This window comes from Neolamprologus multifasciatus, chromosome 7, assembly GCF_963576455.1.
Source record: "Neolamprologus multifasciatus chromosome 7, fNeoMul1.2, whole genome shotgun sequence".
NCBI classification, from domain to species: Eukaryota; Metazoa; Chordata; class Actinopteri; order Cichliformes; family Cichlidae; genus Neolamprologus; species Neolamprologus multifasciatus.
Genome location: NC_140445.1, coordinates 45,071,672 through 45,089,181, shown reverse-complemented (window position 1 = coordinate 45,089,181; position 17,510 = coordinate 45,071,672). Strand labels below are relative to the sequence as shown.

The 17,510-nt window shown below is 39.4% G+C and overlaps 4 protein-coding genes and 1 non-coding gene across 5 annotated transcripts; 3 read left to right on the top strand and 2 right to left on the bottom strand.

Moving 5' to 3' along the window:
* The first annotated feature begins 33 nt into the window (after positions 1-33).
* Positions 34-4,254, top strand: rpl27a (ribosomal protein L27a). Its single transcript, XM_085165804.1, has 5 exons — positions 34-117; positions 722-785; positions 881-956; positions 3,018-3,192; positions 4,079-4,254. Exons 1-5 carry the CDS (start codon positions 115-117, stop codon positions 4,205-4,207), a joined length of 447 nt encoding a protein of 148 aa, XP_085021930.1. The 5' UTR covers positions 34-114; the 3' UTR covers positions 4,208-4,254.
* LOC146515068 (small nucleolar RNA SNORA3/SNORA45 family) lies at positions 2,711-2,841 on the top strand. Its single transcript, XR_014875533.1, has one exon. It is a non-coding gene; the product is annotated as a small nucleolar RNA SNORA3/SNORA45 family (small nucleolar RNA).
* Positions 4,255-4,580: 326 nt separating the features above from the next.
* On the bottom strand, positions 4,581-11,656 carry c7h11orf16 (chromosome 7 C11orf16 homolog). The gene is made up of 7 exons (XM_085165805.1): positions 11,242-11,656; positions 10,617-10,979; positions 10,399-10,523; positions 10,176-10,329; positions 9,318-9,549; positions 8,615-9,094; positions 4,581-7,838 (listed from the first exon to the last, which is right to left on the bottom strand). Exons 1-7 carry the CDS (start codon positions 11,446-11,448, stop codon positions 7,645-7,647), a joined length of 1,755 nt encoding a protein of 584 aa, XP_085021931.1. The 5' UTR covers positions 11,449-11,656; the 3' UTR covers positions 4,581-7,644.
* On the top strand, positions 5,238-7,540 carry akip1 (A kinase (PRKA) interacting protein 1). Its single transcript, XM_085165803.1, has 5 exons — positions 5,238-5,721; positions 6,180-6,404; positions 6,546-6,620; positions 6,708-6,839; positions 7,217-7,540. Exons 2-5 carry the CDS (start codon positions 6,249-6,251, stop codon positions 7,364-7,366), a joined length of 513 nt encoding a protein of 170 aa, XP_085021929.1. The 5' UTR covers positions 5,238-5,721; positions 6,180-6,248; the 3' UTR covers positions 7,367-7,540.
* Positions 11,657-12,766: 1,110 nt separating the features above from the next.
* LOC146515064 (nuclear receptor-interacting protein 3-like) lies at positions 12,767-15,947 on the bottom strand. Its single transcript, XM_085165801.1, has 7 exons — positions 15,625-15,947; positions 14,825-14,989; positions 14,617-14,699; positions 14,349-14,488; positions 14,195-14,247; positions 13,919-14,007; positions 12,767-13,457 (listed from the first exon to the last, which is right to left on the bottom strand). The coding sequence occupies exons 1-7, from the start codon at positions 15,838-15,840 to the stop codon at positions 13,427-13,429; spliced, it is 777 nt and encodes a 258-aa protein (XP_085021927.1). The 5' UTR covers positions 15,841-15,947; the 3' UTR covers positions 12,767-13,426.
* Positions 15,948-17,510: the final 1,563 nt, after the last annotated feature.

Here is a 17,510-nt window from a genome sequence, read left to right as displayed (position 1 = left end):
TCATCAATCACCAGATGTCGCTATGGAATTATTGCACTTTGTATTGTTGGGGGCAAATCTCGCACAAAATCGCGTTCGTTCCGAATCCCGTTCCTCTTTCAACTAGCCTCCAAGATGGTAGGTTCTACGTTTTATCCCTGTGCACCCAAACTGGGTTAAATCTACTTCCATCCTTACTAACCTGTATAAAATAATCCACTTTAGATGGTGACTTATAATACACTCATGTTGTAGGAATAAATGTTGGGTGTTATTACCGTTATTTACTCATTTCTGTGAGGACTTTGATGGGTTTACTGTGTGATATGTCGCTTCTCCTGGGCCTCGGCTCTAGCAGGGAATCTACAGTTTTACCCACACGCAGAAAACAAACATTTTTTTGACAACGGTAGTGAGACTTAAATGTGCAAGGTGGTGGTGGTGTAACCCTGAAACAACCATTGGCATAACGCGTTAAACCTGCCGATAAAGGTGGTTGAGCTAGCATTAGCCTCCTACATGCTAAGCAGCATGCAAGTACTCGTACAAACTAAGCGGTTTACTTTAGCGTTTATGTGGGGAAAACATGCTATGTATACTCATTTTATTACAGATTCTTAGCAGACTAACATCACAGTCGACCTGCCGGACTGTTAAGTCTGTTATTTTGCTAGACGGGAGCTAATGTTTCAAATAAACCTCATCTTTTCTTTAACAATAACTGCAAAATCTTTGCTCACAGCCTACCAAGAAGTCGAAGACCAGGAAACTCCGAGGACATGTCAGCCACGGACATGGTCGCGTTGGTGAGTATACTCTTTTTGACACAAGTTTTAATTGATTGTTTTTCATCCCCGGACGATATGGAGATGGAGTAAACGTTTACCGACTCTCTCCACAGGCAAGCACAGGAAGCATCCTGGAGGTCGTGGTAATGCTGGTGGCATGCATCATCACAGAATCAATTTCGACAAATAGTAAGTCACTCATAATGATATTAGTGAAATTTGAGTACAGTGTGACTACTGTAAAGTGGAACTCAATAAACCTGGCTTTCCTGTATTTCGCCATAAAAGTCTTTGTAAGGTAATATGTCTAAAAATACACAAAGTATGCTTTTACCTCAGATATTTAAGTTAGATTATGATGTCCCTCCGTGTTGCCTGATATGATTTGGGTTGTTGTGTTGGATTCCTTTAGAGATAAAGCCAGGTTTTGTCGCTAAAGCAGTAGGGCTGCGTAATATGAGGAAAATCTAATGTCACAATATTTTTGGCTGTATCACAAAAAAACCCTATTTTCAGCTATATAGAGCCTAAAATTGCACTGCTATACTCTTTCAAATTAACTGTTTTATATTTTTGACAATAATATATCTGAATGAATTGAAATGTTTGGGGTTTTTTTTACCATTTGTTGCACACAGAGGTTTTTGACAAATGACAATACTGTCACAGTAAGTCTCTTTCTGTGGTCAACATTAGATGTTTAACAAACAAAAGATCATAGCAACAAAAAGGGACATTGGCAAGAATTCACAAGACAAGTTAAAACAATTGAGATTAGAAAGATGCTCTTTTGTTCTTATAACATAAAAATTGTAAACCAAAAAATGTGATGGCCTTACATTACAGGAACGAACGTTTAGATAGTGGCTATAAAAACAACTAACCTACAACCGTCACAGGTATCACAGCTGGTTTATTTAACGTTTCTTTGCTGTGTGGGAGACGCTGACATGCAGGGTTTAAAACGGGCTTCATTTTGCAGTGGATGACTTTTCAGCTGATGGAATAAATTTGTGGTACTTTTTGTGTCAGTAGTTTTATGGCATGTCTTGCAAATTACCGTATTTTGTCTCCTTGTGAAATCCAAACAGTCTCATTGCCTCGCTCCTCTGTAACTCCGGCTGTCGCCATATTTTTCCTTATCAGGAAGTAAACACGCATGCTCAGCGCAGGTAGAAATTTTTCCGGTTGGGAGGGGGGATTAATGATGCATTAGCAGCATGTGGGAGAAAAAAAATTGACAGTGAATTGCATGCAGACAGCTTTATATTGCAGCAATTTCCACTTTTTAGGTTTTACAGTAATAGTTTAATATTTATTGTGTACTATAGAGCTTGCTGTAATATATAACAAAATTAATTGGCGGCAAATTCAGCAAGTCTCTCAACCTGTAGACGGACTCGAGTTACATCAGCTGAGTTGTGGCTGCTGACAATATTCCCTGTTCTGCTCCGCAGCCTTGGTGAGCTACAGCAGAACAAGGACTACTGTCACTGTAGGGCAGTGGAATTGGAGTGTACCTCACACAGGCAGAAGAGAGTTGAGGTAGCTGATTGAGATGCCACCACAGCAGCTTGGCCAGTCTTTCTGTAGATTAATACCTAAACAGCTGCGTTTTCAAAGAAAGAGTGAAGATTTCATCCAGTAAATCAGAAACATAGTAGACCATCCCCACTACAGAGGTTATTTACTCAGCCCAAGTCTACTTGGTGAAAACTGCCATGCAATATATTATTGAAAGATATGGAGAGCAGTGCACTGATACTGTGTATTATGAACACAAAGAATTTATTGAACTTTCTCCCAATTTGGGAACTGTGCTCATCTGTGGAACACATTTATGCAGGGTTAGTTCTGCTGTCCAGTTAAGAGATGTGCTGATTAGTTTTTACCTGCTTGTAAAAAAGGCTGTAGGAAGAGAAATGCATTTATCTAATGTTTCTATAGAGACTAGAATCTCATCTTGACAGACTTCATTGTCTTGGTGTGCTTGAGTCCTCTTAGATTAAAGACTGGTCCTACTCACCGACTGGCCTCTCCTATAGTCCAGTCATCCACATGGGCAGTTACAAACACTCTAATACACCTTGCTGATGCACCCATCACATTAGAATTGGGGCTGTAGTTTATAGTATTCCACTAAATTTGAATGTCAAAAGTAACTTCAATTAAACGTTAATATTTAAAATATTAGTGTTTGTTGCTCTAGTTTGAAAACATTTTCTTTTCTTTCCTCTTGTTTGTCCTCAGCCATCCAGGATACTTTGGTAAGGTGGGCATGAGACATTACCACCTGAAGAGGAATACCTCCCACTGCCCTACCATCAACCTGGACAAGCTGTGGACACTGGTGAGCGAGCAGACCAGGATCAACTACAGCAAGAAGCCTGAAGGACCCGCCCCCATCATCGATGCTGTGCGCGCTGTAAGTATTGCTAAATCTTGCTATTATTAAAAATGTTCTCGTCATAATAATTGGACCTTTCAAATCTTTACGGGAGTTCTTGTTCCTCTACTGTAGCTTGGAGTTGGTGGTGGCATGTCGACTTGTCGGCATTGAGTATCACCTTAGGAAATTGGATTGTTTTCTTGTTGAGCAGCTGGAATCAGACATCAGAAACCGTTTTCTTGGTTTTGTTTTTTTAAAGAACAGGTGTCCTTTAAAAAGTTGAAACACTCATGGAAAGTTAAACCTTTTGGATGGGTTTATGATGAATTTGGTGCAAGAGTGTACATAGTGCTAATAAAACAGATTTAAGACTTTTTGGTTTTCCTTAATTTTTCTGCTTTCAGGACTCTTTGTGTAAAATGGAGGGAAAAAAAAATATATATACTCAGACATTTACATTTTTAAAGAGCTATAAAGTCTGGATTTGTACCAGATAATTTTCCTGTTTTCAGTCATTGAAAATTATTTCTTTTTGTAAACATACTTTCATTTTTATAGACTAGTTACTCTTGTCTATTAAAACTTGACTTTTGTTTTGCTGCATTTTGCTTATTGTGCTCACGTTAGCACACTCCCTTCTTACAGAAAGTTATACTGGGCATAGCCCCTGATGCAAGGGGATTTGTGTCTCTGGCTAGAGTTGAAACAGCAGCCTTTTTCCTCGACAAGCCAATTTCTAACGTTTGAGTTTTGTTGGGTCGACAGACGTTTTTTACTTAACTAGTGTGGTTTTGTTTGTGGTGGTTATCAGTTCATCTTAGTTTGGCTTACATGTCGTAGTTTTAGCTGTTAGTCTTATAAGAAAATATTACAGTGTATTGTCAGATAAAATAATGATCTCCATCTGTGCTTTCCTTCGCAGGGCTATTACAAAGTCCTGGGCAAAGGCAAGCTGCCCAAGCAGCCTGTGATCGTCAAGGCCAAGTTCTTCAGCCGACAGGCCGAGGAGAAGATCAAGGCAGTGGGAGGAGCCTGCGTGCTGATGGCATAACGATCTTGTCTGTGTGTTTTTGCAGAAATAAACTGTATAAATGGAAACTTGTGTGTGTGTATTTTTTTTTTCCTACTCCCAAGTTGCAATTTGATTGGCATGGAAACTGAAGAGATGCTGTTAATTTTGATTGAAAGGTGTGAGGAGCAGAGGAAACTTTTTCATGTGAGGAAATCACCTGGGTCCTCAGCACTGTTGGTCTTGTCCTTGTAAAATCTTTTTGACAAGTGTACAAGTTGCAGACTGAACAATCTTTAAAAATGCACAGACTTCCTGTTTTGTTCTTTTAATATAGCAAAAGTCAGTCGTTTCTAATGACTTACAATGAAACGGTATTGCTATGCTTTTGGTAATAATAATATAAACTCACCAAAAAAAATACAAATTTTGCCATTTGTGCTTCAGAAAGTCAGCACTACATTGAACAATTAAAGAAATGGTCAGAAAGTTAATCCTGATAATGTTTTTTGTCACGTCATTCCAATTAGAGGCAAAATGTATATTCAAATTTCTAAGGAACTTGTTTATATAGTGCTTAATCAGCTGCTTTTAAACTGCTACCTGTAAAAGAATTTTGTTTATTGGGACGGTGATACCCAACACAAACTACCAGATATAACTTAACAGCTTGTTTTTTATGTCTGGAGGCCCGAAATGGTGCATCTGACAAGTCATGTATAGAATAAAACTGTCAAAAATAAAACTTTAATATCAGTAAATATTAAAGTTTTCTCAATTGCATCTGTGTGCAAGCAAAGCTGAAACAATTCAGTAATTGTCATGAAAGTTGTCCATCATTTTAAGAGCTTTCCTTGGAAACACTGGCAGTGTGCTAGACATGGCAACATGAACTTAAGAAGTTCAATTATGAATTTCACTGCAGATTCAGGATAGTTAGGGACAGTCCTGCTCTTTTATTTGCTTTTCCTTTTTATTCTTTTTATTTGAAGTTATATGAATTAACTAGCTGATTGATAGAAACAAAAATGCAGACTAATCCACAATCAAAATATTCATTATTTGCTTTCCACAAAACCGCACAGAAAAAATAACAAGGTACAGCACAACAAGTGACTTGAAGCAATATTTTCGTGATTGTGCAGACATTTTAAACGCATGAATTTCACTCTGGTTCATGATTTGAATACTTCCTCCACCACTAAGGGGCGGGCTTTAATATGTACGATTTCCTGCCGTGTCATTTGAAAGCAGCTAAAAGCGTGACGTGAATGCGACTGAAACGAGGCAAACGTCAAAGCCAGAGCGTAAGTGTACGGAGCACAGTTTTCTCTAACTTTGCATTCAGACAGTAACCTGCGTACATGTTAAACGTGCAGAGCAGGTAGACGAATAGTCTCCTGACCTGAGGTTTGTTGACGGTTCCTGGAATAAGCAGAATGTGCTCTATGACAACGTCATGCTCTAGAATGTGAGGCGTGCACTTCGAAGTGTTTCACGTCTCGGTGTTCCTGAGCTTCCATCGAGGGAAACGGGTCTGTGCTTAACAGTTGAAAGTAAGTAGCTTCAGAAAGAAGTGACAGCCCAGCTGATTTAATTTGCACGCATGCGCTGTTTCTAGGATATCCGTCCCATACGTTTCTGTTTCCCACACTGCATTTAAGGTGATTATAGTTGGTTCAAACCTTGTCGGAGGGAAAAAAAAAACATTGATCTTTGTTAACTGGCCAAAATTTGTTAACACAGTCTTATTTTTGCACTGATGTAGCTCTGTTAACTTGTTTTCTGACATATTGTGTTTCTTACGAAGCAGCTGAAAAAGGGTTTTCTCAATATCAGATTAGAAAATCAGATGCCTATTAGATATGCTGGATCCACAGAGCAGTTTGACATCCTAGTTTTAAAAAATCCCAGTAAGTGGTAAATTCTTTTGTTGTATTATTATTATTTTTTAAACTCGACTGGTATATTTACAATTAAATTCTTGTCTTTTCAATATTTGTGTCCTGTAAAGCGATCTTAAAGCGTTCTTGGTGCCCGTTCCTTGGGTGAAGTGCACCTGAGTTTTTCCCTATACCTACCCATGGACAGCCAAGCCTGGCTGGAGTCCTCCCTGCAGCGCTCTGCCAGTCTGGGCTTGGAGGTGCTGCAGCGAGCCTCCAGGCGGAGTGTGGACTGGGCGAGCACTGCATCCCAAAACCCCACTATGGCAGATGAAGACACAGATATAGCTGACGAGGTGCTTTTATCTTTCACCTTTAATATTTATAATAATATAACCTTATAATGTAATCTAAATATAAATACTGAAAATTCTTTGTTCAAAGTTTTGTTTTTGTTTTTTTATCAGCTTGTCTCTTTTCATCTCTTGCTTTTCCAGAGAAATCCCACAGAGCTTGATGATGCCTTTGCAAAAATCGCTGAGTTCATTGCACAAACCACTAGTCATTGCAAAGTTAGTGACTATGTCCCAAAGCACCTCTATGTGGACTTCCAGCTACAGACCTGGGAGAATAAAATGTGGATTTTGTCTTTGTTGCAGAGATTTTACAAGTCTGGTTGTTGCACGCAGCCCAGTGACATTGAAAAGAACCACATGTCCAGGTTTCACACACAGCCAGCATCTGCAAAGACATCAGCTGCGCTACCAACCAGGAAATGCAACAAATACCAAGTACTTCTGCGTTGTTAAGAATGTTTTTGATTATTTGGAATAGGAAAAGCTCAGAGGCTGACAAACCCAGAGCATTTAAGGCTTTATATTTAAGCAATTTACATTAGGTAATTTGTTGGCCAAAAAAGTGGCTTGATCATGAGGAAAAGCGAAACAAAAAATTGAGTTGGAGGCTTCAGAAAGTTAGCATTTTACAGTGGCATAGACAGTACCAGCAGAATTCAGGAAACTCCTTTGAAGTTGTATAGATCAAGTTTGCATTTCAGTTTGGGGGCCTGAGTTTTACTATTTACATGTTGTCAAAAAGTTTGACTTTAATTCATCTAAAATGTAAAAAATAATCATTGCATTAAAATCTTTTTATTTGTTGCTTTCAGAACCGCGTGTCTGGATCCAGTGAGGATTTTTATATCGAGCTTTCACCTGGAACATATGCCATCACTGCCAGTGTGGCAGAGTCACAGCAGCAGACTCAGCTGGTCAGTGTTAAAGCTGGGGAGAGTGTCAACCTCACCTTTGACCTCTGACCCCTCAGCTGACCAAACCTGTGTCACTTCAATAACAACTGACCATTGCACATACTCTTTGTTTGTTTCTTGCTTCTTGTATATAGATTTTTGCATTAAGAGTTTACATTTTATTTTACTGTAATGCACTTAAACACATTCTTACCTGCACTAAGACCACATCAGTGTATTGAAATAAAATATTTTTGTAATCAGTTTTTTGTTTGGCTCTTCAGCATGCACTGTACACTGTACACAAGTTTACACTGAGATAATATGTAAATATAGTGGCATTGTTCTCAGAGAGACTGCAGTCCCACTGGTGGTCGAGGTTTGAAGCTGGTTGTGGACAAAATGTCTCTAATGTTTGCTCTTCTTCCTCTGGTGCCAGGAAGTGACTGGAACAGGGAGCTGTGATTTGGTGAGGCACTAATTTGTGGTTCAGGGATGCTGAAACTCACAGGTTGGGTTGTCCTCCTGGGAGCAGCACTCCCTGCACAAAAAAATAAATTCCATCTGAGCTCATGTATATTGCACACATATCAGAACGCATACTGTATACTACTATCATCAAAAACAGCATGTTGCATCTTTATTAACATTTTGTGAGACAAGTTTGCACTTATTTGTGACCGTAAAACGTGAGGGTAAAAGGACTGGGAATGCATTTATGTTTACAATACATCAAAAATAACATGCATGTGTTCATGTGCGCCCACACTGTGTAGCATGCAGCATCTGCTATAAAGGTAACAGAATAACATTTAATCAAAATATGAAAAACATCATCGAAAGGGTTTCAGGACCACTCTACACAGCACATACTGGGGGCCCCAGTAATACACCCAAAAAAGTCGAAGAGGATCGGATGTTTTTAAGATTGGATAAGAACAGACTAGCAGATGGAAATACACTGATTTTTTTTTTCAAGTTATTTATGAGTTTACTAACAAAAATTCAACCAGGTAACATAAGGTCAGGTACAATGTCTTTTAAAATGTTTAATTTCATACACTTAAGTAGATGACAAGGGATTTTAAACATGATGTGAATAAGTCTTCAATTTCAATATTTCCTGTCTTCTAACAGTAACACTCCAGTGTTCTCAGTAAATGTGTCATTAACCTCAAGCACTGTAGAACCCATTTGTTTATGTGATATCTCAAGTGGAATCTTCCTGTGATCTATTTTTTCACAAGGTTTCTTTTTTTTTTTGCCCACTTTTCTTTTGATCAGAAGTTATTAACTCAGTGTGTGTCTGATTCTCACCTGGCTGCCTGTGCTGTGGTTCTGGTCCAGTTCTTCTCCAGTATCTCCAGGGAGGACGCTGTTGTTTACTTCTTATCTTCACTGAAGGAGATGTTGATGCTCTGGTCTCATCATGGGAAAGAGATGAGGAGGAGGAAGATGGCAACTCGGGGTCACTCGTCCTCACATCTGCATCTCTGCGGTCCACCTGCTTGACTTGCTCTGTTTTATCAAGTTCATCTGATTTTCCAAAGCTAGCTCCAAGACTGGGTGGAACTAAACAGGATGAACAGTAGCAAGAGGCACATTCTGAATGGCAGCAGTCGGTGCAGTACAGCTGGGGGGCACAAAGCCAGCTGCAGCACTGATTGTGAGTGACTGCTTGGAGCTCCCGTACTATTCTTGCATGGCGAGAAGCAGAAATGGGCAAAAGCAGACTTTCAGGAAGCACATACACACAACTATTCCACATCAGCACCCGGAGGCTTCTAACACCGTTACCTACAGGAAGGAAGAGTGAGCCCTTTGAGTGGATTACAGATGGTGATCATGAACAGACATTGGTGATTTATTATATGAATATTTATCTTAGGAAACAAGTCTCTCGTTTGAAAACCTTCTCATTAGAATTATTGACTATAAAGAAAAATATCCTTGATTGTATCCACACCACTGAATGTCATATGATGATGTTATAATATAAAATATACGACTTCTGCCGTACCTCCATAACCATCTCTATGTTCTGCGGCTGCCACCACTTGACCTGGACCGTATCTTCTCAGATCTTGTTCCCATGGTGACAGGACAGCATCACCAGGAGCCAACCTGCATGTGCAATCTCTGCTGTCATTGACCATGTCAAGTGAACAAACGAGCTGGCGCTGGAAGGAGGCAATCTCAAACGTTGCACTTTCTGTATGGTCAAAGTCAACCACCCAAATTTCACTGCAGCCCTAAAATTGGAAGACAGTCTTCAAATATTTACTCGTCCCTTTTTTAAAATTAGATTTTTAGTCCGTTAGCATCTGACTTTTGGATAAGAGCAGTGACTTTGAGACTAAAACTTTTTTTTTAACTTTGGCTCATCAGGTTATATTTTTATGATCAGTTTTTGTTGGATTGTACTGAAGCTGCACCACAATAGATTAAATGCTCTATATTTATTCTGCTTTTCCTCTAAACACCAGGAGCTTTTCCACCACTTTTTAAATGGGATGGCACAAGGAGAGCCTTGTGAGAGATTGGCGACCTTACCTAGATCTACCCCACCACGGACCCTATGACAGCTGGGACAGATGGGAAAATTGGGAAAACACTGGGCACAATTTTCGGGCAAAGTGCTTATTAAAGCAGTCAGCATCAATGAGAGCCCTGCTCAGTGCAGCTGATGTGGCCCTGTGCACTCATCCAGATGGTAATACATTAAAAGTGGTGTGGCTGAATACCCTTAAACTTAAAGTCAGAAAATACTGTAAATGTATAGTTTAATTTTTAAAACAGTTGTGCTTTTGCAAGAGTAAATAACTGTATTAGCCCGTATTAGCTGCAGTAGAAACAATATTCAACAGTCATGTGTCACCTGTATTTGTTTTATGACAGTGCCCATGTAATAAAGGCCATCCCGCTCTCTCCTGGCCAGGACTCTGCATCCTGGGAAGAATTCTGGGCTGCTTAGGGTTTGACCAGACAGGATACAGGAGGTAACCGGAAGATTGGGAATACTCCGACTGCTTCTATAGTGTTAAATTGTTGTTAAAACAATGCTCAAAATTTAAAAAGATAGAAAAATTGTGCAACTAGACCTGAGCAGGGGTGAAGATATGTGGTGCAGCTGTGGTATTGTGACAGAGGTGGGGGGACAGCACCACTTGGCTGGATTGAAGCTTGGCAGTGATGGTTGGCTCTCAGCAACGTACAGAGGAATCACCTGACAGCAGTAATAGAACCACACATACTCAGACTCACATTCACTGTGGGGCCTATTTTTTAGAACTACCGAGCAACTCTCAGTCGCCTATACCTTCTCCAGCGTGCCATTCAAATCGAATGGAATCAGATAACAGCTCCCCCTTGTGGTCTGTGTGAAAGACTGCAGATAGTCCCTAGTGTTTCTGTCCAGTTTATTTCCTATATCTTGCAAGTAGAAAACGTTCACAGGCCTCCCAACTGCCAGTGCAGGAAGAGCTCTCAGCACGGCCTCTGGTTGATCAGGAAAGCCTGTGAAAAGAAGGTGGACGGCATGACAGGCAGGGTCGGTGAGCGCAATACTCAGAGCAGACAAGAGATCTCTGCCTGAGCTGCAGCTGATGGAGTGAATCCAGGACAGAGCCATGTACACTGTGTCAGGAGCACAGGAGCACATGTGGCGGGACCAGCAGGTCACCTTCAAGGGAAAGAAAGACTCAGTAAATCTGAGGTTCTGCTCAAGCTTAAAAAAATATCCTCAAAGTACTAAAAGCTCAGGGTGAGATAAAAAAAAATGAAGAAAAGGAAAGAATAAGAGTGATTAGTTATTTAAAAGAAATTCAAACTTGTGCACCTGATTCTTGTTTTAAGTTAATAGTATGCTGTACAACCATTCTACCCTGGAAATGAGCATATACAAAGAAATTATTAAAAGCCCCAAATTACCAGATCCCCATCACCTTGCTTGAAAAGCTCATGATGTTAAAGAGAGAGTCCCTGTGAGACGCTTTATTCAGTAACGTCTGGATCAGCAGGTGTTTCACTGACCCCAGAACAGCTCTCATTTTCTCAGAGCATTCCAGGACAAACGTGATGTTGCATCCCTGCTTTCCCAGGAGCAGTGGTATCAGTGCAGCCTCACATGTCACCATCTGTCCAGATGTCATAGTAACACTGTGGTAATGGGAAAGAATCACAAAGTTTTCTTTTATTTTTTGCCTTTTTTGTAAACTGTAATAGTGAAAAGACAGTGAGAAAGGAAGGAATCACCTGAAAATCTTTGAACTATAGGCCAAATGTAACATATTATCAAAAAGCACAAAACACATAACAATGAAAATATTTCCATATCTTGTGAACATTTTTGAATCTTTATTTAGATTTTTTTTTTTTTTTTTAGAACACACTTTACCAAATTTTAAACTGAGCGCCTGCATCAATTTTTATGAAAAATAATCAGCTTACGCACTTTTCTAAATGTATAGATAAATTAGACAGATTTATAGATAAATTACAGTTTTTGTTTTTAATGTTATGTTTTTAATAATTATTCCAATTAGTCATAATGCAAAGAGGCCAACTTTAGAACTCTGTATTACTGGATCATATTGGAATAACTGATATACTAATGTGTACATCTCTTTAATGTTGCAATAGGTGAAGATGGGACTCATTTAATTACTTTCATGTGTGACTATATGTACTGAACATATACTGTATATATATTGTATATATTGTATATACTAACTTTATATTTTGCTGGGTTTTTTACATTTTAATATATATATTTTTAATTATATATATTTTCTTATTTTATTGTACTTTGTAATATCACCCCAAATCTACAAATTCACCATACTATCAGATAAATGTAGTGGAATAAAAGCATGTAGTCTAATCAAATGTAAAGTTAGAGGACTTAAGTAAATCTACTTCCATCAAGTTGACTCAAATACGGAGAGAAACTTGAAACATTTCTTTCTATGTCTGCAAAAATAGCTCACACCGTTATTAACCTCCTTCAGTAAAGAAAGCAGCTACAAAAATGAGTCACTACAATTGAAATATAACACATTTAAAACACAGATTAAATTACCTACATTTTTTGTGTCGATCACAGTCAGCTGCAGACAACAACTTCAACCCATTGTTGATGTCGGTTTCCATGGTGTTCAAGCCCGAGCTGGCCCTCTTCATAACCACTGGAGGGCCTGTTTACCTACCAGTCGGCAGGCCAGGTCACGCTACAGTTGCTATGGTACAGCTACACAAAAACAGCAGCTGTGAAAAATGACATTAATCTCTGCAGATGTGTCAGGAGTTTTCTTCTCCTAACTCTATTTGATTTTTCCTCTAATTAACAACTCTAATTAGGTCACCTTCAGCTGGTCCCACATTCATAAATGGCTCTCAGATAAAATGGCACTGATAAGATTTTCATGGTGCTACAGCTCATGAGAAAAAATGAGCAAAGGCACAAAAATGTCACCGTTAATTTGTTTATTCAGTGGTACACTTTTGCCTCCGTTGGGTGATAAAACCACCAATCACAAGTGTCACTACAATCCTGTAAACATTAAAAGGCAGTGACCTCAATGCAAATACATGATTCAACTAGAAAATACATTTACAACATTATCAAATATAGTAGAGAAACGTCTAATCTGTATTCAATAGGTTGTGCTGAGCTCCTAATCTACACAAACTAACAGTTGTTCTCCACGGCTGTAGAATACCATGTCTGGCAGCATAATACTAATTTGCTGGATATTACAAAGAGCTAAAAATCACAGTTATATCACAATCTTAGAGATTACAGCTTCTGTTAACTACCTGCACAGCACGTACTACTCTAGCGACTGCTAATACGAGACTCACACACTCTGGGCTAAAAGAACGCTACATGTTAACCTGCAGGTGCGAGCAGCTGCAGAGTGAGAACGGCTGCCTTAACGGCTGCCAACGTTAAGATCGGTGAAGTCATTGTGGAGCATCAGGATTTCTAAACGCAGCAAGCAAACCGGCAAACTGAAACTGAAACTGTGTGAAGGTAGAAATCTGAAGTTCTCCAATGAGGCATCTGGTTGTAGGAGTAAATGTTCCTATTGCTTTTGGTCAGTGTGGGTTTATTGGTGGGTAGGAAGATTAGTAACCCAGGTCTCTGAAGTCTGTGGAGCTGCAGAGACGAAAGTTGGGGGAGAAGAGGCAGATTTGGTTAGACTTACACAAAGATGATCTGGCTTTGCCAACTTAATTAATAATTAAAGGTAAGCAAGGGTTAACATTAATGAAAGTCACCATTATTATGTTTTCCATATACTGCTACAATAATGAAAATGCAAAACTACTCCAGAAAACAAAATGTGGTGCTTGAAATAAGCAGTGTACGGATATTTTTTTTTGCACTGGTTCTTTATGTGTGAAAAACTCCCAGCAATGCACAACTTTCTATAAGTAGTGGATTACACCCTAATTTAAAAATGAGAGTTTTGTGAAGGTTTTGAATGTTTGATTGCACCTCGTGATACTAATTTGTAGGTATGATAAACTGCATGATACCTTATTTTGAAAGGTATAAATATAATTTGCACAAGAAAAAAATGTTTTTAAAGCTAAAAGATGAGAAAAACATCTTACCCTTCACTGAATTGCCTTTTGGCAAAATGAATCTGATCCCTCACAGTTGTCCCAATCACCATGATCTGCTGTTCTGTATCGATCACACACTGCAAAAACAGAAATGTCAAAACATTACAGAACCGTGCTGGTTATAGTAGAGCCATTTTAGTTAGTGTAGTTAAGCATCTAGCTTTTATCTTGTATCTGTTTACATCACTGTGTTGTTTCCCCTCCAGGATGGATGGTGGTGATGGATGGTGGTGATGGATGGTGGTGGCAAAGCAGAAGATTTACCTTGAGTGTCTTTAAAGTCTTGCTGCCCAAGGACATGAGGTGTGTGTTACTTTCTGAAAATAGATGTAATAGATGAACAGTAATATGATGACACTGCTTCATATAAAAGTGTTCTTATAATTTTCATTCAGGCAACGATTGTTGTCTTCCTTACCCACTATGGCAAATGAGCAAGTTATCCTGATTTGTCCGACGGTCAGGCCGAGCTCCTTGATGTGACCATCGATGCAGAGCCTGCGCTGAAATGGGAAGCCATCGATCTCCATTTTGATCTCTTCGACCAGTTCTTTTAAACTGAAAGGGAAACAAAATAAGTCAACAGTTCTCACCTCACATGCTGCAGGTGTTTGCAGTACATACTTAGGAGACACTGAAAAATGAACTGGTGTCAGGAAAATGAAAAATTAGTGAAGACATCTCACCCAAATCTCTCCGCAGTCACAGAGGACATCAGATTCAACTTGCAACCTGTATCAATCAGCAAATTCACTTCCTGTCCTAAACACTGTATACATAGGGGAGGTGCATGTCAGATAGGAGAAAAAAGAAAGAAAAAAAATCCTTTATACAAACAATTCACGGATATTTTGTGCTTGAAAATAATTTTTAAGTAGCCCAACGTCCACCCACCTTGCAGGGCACGAGGATGAAGTCATCCTCCTCATCCTCCTGTGAATTTACATGGCTATGGCTCAGATGAACTTCTCCATTGTTTGGTGTTACTCCAGACATGTTTATCCTACCTCTGCACAGCTTGGCCTCCAGTAGGCGCTTCTGGAGAATATTGTGTGGCTGCTACAACAGAGATTACAAACAACACAAGCACGCCTACTGAATATAAATCCTCAGTATTGTAGAAGCCTAAGATCAGATCTACAGTCTGAGCTAAAAATGCTATAATATAAAGACCATCTTTAAGCTCATGTATACAGTTTAGAAAGTACTGTATCGCCTGACTTTGACATATTTTTGTGTTATGGTTTCTTCACAGAATCCAGAGTCATCCATGTTTGGCTCATTGGTGATTCTAAATTGGCCCTTGGTGTGAATGTGTAAGCAAATTAAATAGCTGTCTGTCTCTTTAGCCCTGTGATGGACTGGCAGTCTCTCCAGAGTATACCTTGCCTCTCACCGTGTGGCAGCTGAGATGTGCTCCAGCCACCCTGCTAGAAGTGGTTAGGAAAATGGACAGACTGATAACAATATAGATTAAGGTTTTCACTTTAGATCATTGATAAATCTCTCTCTCTCTCTCTCTCTCTCTCTCTCTCACACACACACACACACACACACACACACACACACACACACACACACACACACACACACAGAAAGAGAGAGGCAATGGTCCTCCTCCCCATCACCTATATAATGTCTATATAATAATGTCTATAACTATAATAATGGAAGGTCTTAGATATGAGGCTCACCCCCTGCTTAGAAGTCCCGAGTTTCTTCAATCCATCCAAAGGAAGCAGATCAGCGGAGTCCTTATGGAGGAACTGGATCGCCTGTTTCAGCCTCCTCTGTTGCCTCAGAGTCGCTGCATCCAGGACCCCCTTTTCTCCGCGGTTCTCTGTCCGCATCCCTGTAAACATGATGGCGGGCGTGTGCGTGTGTTGCCCCTGCTCTCTGACTGCCTGCATACAACCGAGCCTAATGAGGAATCCCCGATGCGTCAAGTCCACTTGAGAAGAGGAGACTCCCCCGTAACATGACAGGTAGTTAAGACAGCCCAAGTTGTAAAAATGAATCCTGCTGTGGACTTTCAAAATAAAACCCATTTTCCAAACGCTGCATAGCCCATCGCGCAATGAACACGGATGGATGTTTTTAATGCTGCATTACAGATTCATGAACTGCTCAACTCTGAGACCCCTGAAAAGTGGATTTACTTCGTTCTTCCACTAACACAACCCCGAATTTATGTTTTTATTGTACAACCTTTAAAAACACTCAAAAAATTTCTTTCTGTGTACAAAATGCTGAATTAAGAATATTTCAGTTAAAAGTAAGATTTTTTTTTTCCCTTTGGCTGCTTAAGTGTGCCATGTCAGAAAAAGATTGAGAACTACTATAATGCGAATCTGGTAAGCTATGTTCATTTGCTTCAGATAACTCAGACTACAGTCTATTAAAGTGCCTACAGCTCACTGTTTACAAAGACCAGCTGTACTGCATATGTCCGCACCACAAGTTTATTTATTCATTTATTGTGTTTCATATAAATTTTCAAGGAACATAAATGATTAGAAAACGGAAAAGACGATGGGCCAATAATTCACTGGAACAAAACAGATGCAAACATCAAAAAGTAAAAGAAACACTGTGGTGCACTGAATGTTTAATAATGACTGATAGCGCTTGCACATAATCCACAATATGTTATATTCATGTAGCCTATGCATTTCTTGGGTGTTTGCAAGCTTTAGTGGGATGACAATTTTTTTTTAGAACTTTCTGAATCCTCACCGGTTTTATTTTGACAGCAGCTTCCGGTCTCATTCAGTATGTTTGCGTGACTTTGCTTTTACTTGAGGCAGGTAGAACGAAAACAGGGAAACATACGTCACTTTGCTGCAGCGTGACTCCAATAACACGCTCTCACGTGGAGAAACCACTTGCACAAAATGTGATGCTCTATGAGCAGCAGGCCTGTAAGAGTTAACTCACGTTTTGCACAACAAAGGCTTTTTGGTGAGGGGTATAAAGGGGTATAACAGGAAATAAAACTTTTTATCAAATCCCTTTTTTTCTAAATTCTATTTTTAATAACATTTTATTGTTTGTTAGAAAATATGAATCACTAAAAAGAAAGCACGTGCACTGGGCTACAGCAAATAATACAAAATTATTCTCTATTCAAATGGGGAAAAAATGTATATATATGACAGCACTGTCCAAATGTTCTTTCAGTGAGCAGCTCACCCTTGCTTTCACCAAAAAGGAGGCATATCCACAAAGCCATCTCCTCTGTCATTTTGCCATCACTGTCATTTGCATCCGAGCAGGAGACAGTGGTTTATGCCCCCTAACAGGACAGACTGGTATTCCTGACATTTAATTCATTTCAATTCAATAGACAATGAAGCGTTCCCTTCGTGTTTGTTCTGTTTCGTGTCTCTGAGGTTATAAGTGTTGGTTTGGTGGTTTCAGATAAGAAGGCTCAAACCTGCCCCAAGCTGGTTGTGTTTGAAACCTAAATATTGACATCAGTTGGAGCTACATTTACATCATGCAGGTAGTTGTTTACTTAATTAAAAGCAACAATACAAGACTAACAAAATCATTTCTCATTATAAATCCATATTTTTGC

What these genes read in the sequence shown, in the direction of transcription:
- LOC146515064 (XM_085165801.1), bottom strand. Translation starts at nt 15,840, where the DNA reads ATGCAGGCAGTCAGAGAGCAGGGGCAACACACGCACACGCCCGCCATC. An exon ending in TCGGGACTTCTAAGCAGGGG is followed by an intron (nt 14,990 to 15,624) that starts GTGAGCCTCATA and finishes TCTCTGTTGTAG; the next exon opens with CAGCCACACAATATTCTCCA. An exon ending in GTGACTGCGGAGAGATTTGG is followed by an intron (nt 14,489 to 14,616) that starts GTGAGATGTCTT and finishes TTTCCCTTTCAG; the next exon opens with TTTAAAAGAACTGGTCGAAG.
- akip1 (XM_085165803.1), top strand. Translation starts at nt 6,249, where the DNA reads ATGGACAGCCAAGCCTGGCTGGAGTCCTCCCTGCAGCGCTCTGCCAGT. An exon ending in ACACAGATATAGCTGACGAG is followed by an intron (nt 6,405 to 6,545) that starts GTGCTTTTATCT and finishes TTGCTTTTCCAG; the next exon opens with AGAAATCCCACAGAGCTTGA. An exon ending in AAACCACTAGTCATTGCAAA is followed by an intron (nt 6,621 to 6,707) that starts GTTAGTGACTAT and finishes TCTTTGTTGCAG; the next exon opens with AGATTTTACAAGTCTGGTTG.
- rpl27a (XM_085165804.1), top strand. An exon ending in CCACGGACATGGTCGCGTTG is followed by an intron (nt 786 to 880) that starts GTGAGTATACTC and finishes CTCTCTCCACAG; the next exon opens with GCAAGCACAGGAAGCATCCT. An exon ending in AGAATCAATTTCGACAAATA is followed by an intron (nt 957 to 3,017) that starts GTAAGTCACTCA and finishes GTTTGTCCTCAG; the next exon opens with CCATCCAGGATACTTTGGTA.
- c7h11orf16 (XM_085165805.1), bottom strand. Translation starts at nt 11,448, where the DNA reads ATGACATCTGGACAGATGGTGACATGTGAGGCTGCACTGATACCACTG. An exon ending in CTGTCATAAAACAAATACAG is followed by an intron (nt 9,550 to 10,175) that starts GTGACACATGAC and finishes TTCCAATTTTAG; the next exon opens with GGCTGCAGTGAAATTTGGGT. An exon ending in ACCACAGCACAGGCAGCCAG is followed by an intron (nt 7,839 to 8,614) that starts GTGAGAATCAGA and finishes TTTTTTGTGCAG; the next exon opens with GGAGTGCTGCTCCCAGGAGG.